Source organism: Chrysochloris asiatica, unplaced genomic scaffold (assembly GCF_000296735.1).
Source record: "Chrysochloris asiatica unplaced genomic scaffold, ChrAsi1.0 scaffold00597, whole genome shotgun sequence".
Lineage (NCBI taxonomy): Eukaryota > Metazoa > Chordata > Mammalia > Afrosoricida > Chrysochloridae > Chrysochloris > Chrysochloris asiatica.
The window spans coordinates 335,066-338,530 of NW_006409115.1; the positions used below are offsets into that span (position 1 = coordinate 335,066).

At 38.1% G+C, this 3,465-nt stretch overlaps 1 protein-coding gene across 1 annotated transcript; it reads left to right on the top strand.

The window, feature by feature from the left end:
* Positions 1 to 1,401: 1,401 nt before the first annotated feature.
* Positions 1,402 to 2,370, top strand: LOC102827402 (olfactory receptor 4P4-like). Its single transcript, XM_006877782.1, has one exon. The coding sequence runs from the start codon at positions 1,402 to 1,404 to the stop codon at positions 2,368 to 2,370; it is 969 nt and encodes a 322-aa protein (XP_006877844.1).
* Positions 2,371 to 3,465: the final 1,095 nt, after the last annotated feature.

Consider the following 3,465-nt stretch of genomic DNA (forward strand, 5'->3'; position numbering starts at 1 on the left):
CTCCTAAATTTAAACCATTCAGTGTCCCCTTGTTCTGTTCAAACAACTACGTGTTGGTCTATACACACGTTCCTCATGGGTACAATAAAGTGATCCAGAATACTCAATGCTATCCATAGCTTGTCATGATCCACATAATCGAAAGCCTTTGAGTGGTCCATAAAGTAAAGGTAAACCTCTTTCTGTTATTCTCTGTATTCAACCAATATCCATCTGATGTCAGCAATGATAAACCTCATTCCACTTACTCTTCTGACTCATAGCAACCATGTATATGCTTTCCAAGGCAGGCTGGTGGATTTGAACATCAGCCTTGCAGTTCAAACTGACTTTGTGATCCAGTGCTTATCCTACAGCATGACACCAGCATATATATATATATATATAGTTGTTGTTGTGAAGTGCCATCGAGTCTGTTCCAACCCATAGCGACACAGTATAGGGTTTCCTAGGAGCAGCTGGTGAACTTGAACCGCAGATCTTGCAGTTCAAATGGCTTTGCAGTCTGGCACATTAATCCACGGCACCACACCAGTACTCCATATGATATATATATCTATATATGTTGTTGTTGTTGTTAAGTGCCATCGAGTCGGTTCCGACCCATAGCGACCCTGTACAGGGTTTCCGAGGGTGTAAATCCTTACGGGAGTAGAAAGCCTCATCTTTCTCCCGCGGAGCAGCTGGTAGTTTCGAACTGCTGACCCTGAGGTTCACAGCCCGATTCGTAACCACTACGCTACCAGAGATAGCGCAGCCCGATTCGTAACCACTACGCTACCAGAGATAGCGCAGCCCGATTCGTAACCACTACGCTACCAGAGAGAGATATATAGATATTTATATATATATACTGTGGAGCTACTGGCAGATTAGAACCTAGCACTTAATACACTACACTGCCAGAGCTTCTTTACATATATATATATACACAAACATACACACACACTCATATATAGAGAGGTAACTTTAATGGTACAATAGCTATGTTCTCAGAAGCTAATCAAAAGTTTGGTGGTTTGAACATACGAGAAGCTACACAAGAGAAAAGACCTGGTTATCTATTGTTCTATTGTTCTGTCATATAGGGTTGCTTTAAGTCAGAATCAACTTGAAGACACACAAATACAACAATTACAACATGGGTATGTGTGCAATGTTTCTATGTATCATCTCAACAAGCTAATTCTTTGCCAGTAATTATTGTTTCTAGAAAGTATCAAAGTACTCTGCAGGAAAGCCATCCTTAAGAATAATAAAATTTCCATGGCTTCCACCCCTGAACTATATTCATTAAAGCTTCCCCATGCAAGGAATGATGCATCAGCATATTTACATATATCTTAGAAGAATTCATCATTTATTTAAATTGTAGGTGGCTACAAACTTCTTCTCTGGATCATGGAAAATAGGAATAACATCACAGAATTTATTCTCTTAGGATTTTCTCAGCAAAAGGAAGTAGAAATATTATTTTTCATAATATTTTTACTTTCCTACATTGCAATTTTGGCAGGAAACCTGCTTATAATGATTTCTGTCACCTGCAGCCAACTTATCCAGCAGCCCATGTATTTCTTCCTGAGTTTCCTCTCACTCTCTGATCTCTGCTATACCTCCACTGTGACACCCAAGTTAGTCATTGACTTGCTGGCAGAAAAGAAAACCATTTCCTACAATGGCTGCATGACACAGCTCTTTACCATGCACTTCTTTGGGGGGATTGAGGTCTTCATCCTCACAGGGATGGCCTATGACCGCTATGTGGCCATCTGCAAGCCTCTGCACTACACTGTCATCATGAGCAGAAGGACATGTGGGGTCATTATGGCTGCTTCCTGTTTTGGGGGTTTCCTGCACTCCTTTGGTCAGTTTATGCTTGCAATTTTCTTGCCCTACTGTGGTCCTAATGAAATAGATCACTACTTTTGTGACGTCTATCCTTTGCTGAAACTGGCTTGTACTGATACCAGCAGAATTGGACTCTTGGTCATTGCCAATTCTGGTTTGATGGGTCTAGTGATTTTGGTTGTCCTGTTGATATCTTATGCTGTAATATTATACACTGTCAAGTCCTATTCCAGAGAGAATCGTCGCAAAGCTCTTTCCACATGCACTTCCCATATTACAGTGGTGGTCCTGTTTTTTGCTCCCTTACTCTTTGTTTATATTCGACCAGCAACTACTTTACCAGAAGATAAAGTGTTTGCATTATTTTATACTATCATTGCTCCCATGCTCAATCCTCTGATATACACATTAAGGAACAATGAGATGAAGAATGCCATGAAGAAGCTATGGTCCCAAATTATGGGAAGAAGAAGGAATAGACTGAAAGACATTCCTGCTTCTCACCACAGAGCTTGTTGAATCATCTAATCCTCACTTACTGATTATTTTTCAACATTTCACATATACAAAAGTGAAACCTCAACTATCCAACTAGTTTGTGTATGAATGACATCCATCTGGCAATAATGAATGCTGAGGTATAAGGCAAGAGCAGCACTGACTGTATTAGTTAAGATTATATGTTAACTAGTCTGAGTCATGATTCTCTTTGGTTTGATAGTTATATAATGATTCAATTTGACAGTTATATAATGATGCAATTTGGAAACTATGTAATGATGTCATTAATCAATTCTGTGATCTGATATGGTCATTGTCCGTTTTTGCATAAGAAGTTGGTATTTGTCACTGAAGCATATTGATCAGTGAGGAATGAAAGCATATGATTTTGATATCATAAGAACTTGAACATGCATAAAACCCATCTATATCTCATATCATATCAGCATGTACAAACTTAGATATGACCTAAAATTTGACATCTCCTAAATTTATACAGACTTCTGTGCTATGCTTTGTTTTTGCTTTTCATATTTATATATTCGCTGTCCCACTGATTATTTGGTTTTAATATCAATTTATAAATTTAGCAGCATGCCACTCAGAGAAATGTACAATCCAAGTAAACAGAAAACTCACATAGCTTGTTCTTGTGTGATTATATTCAGTGAAGACAATATCAGCCATGAAGAAATATGTAAATATATGCTTCTATATTTTACTTGCATCAGTGATATAATACTTTAAAAGTTCTTACTTATGGAGTGCAGCAATACTTCACAAGTCTATACCATCTATTCTAATAATTATTTAACCAGTGTTATTCTGGAGTTTCTTCTAGCCTAACTCCAGTATACTCTCTCATGCCCCAGATAAAACATTTAATTTTTTTTTCTAGCTTACTTTGTCTCCTAGTTCTGTTCATATACAAATCAAATACATGTCTCTGGATAATTCTATCACTGTATATTAGAGTCCTGGTGTGGTGCTGTGGATTAATGGGCTGGACTGCAAAGTCATCTTAACTGCAAGGTCAATGGTTCAAGCTCACCAGACACTTTTCAAAAACCCTATACAGGATCACTATGGGTCAGAAATGAATCAATGGCACTT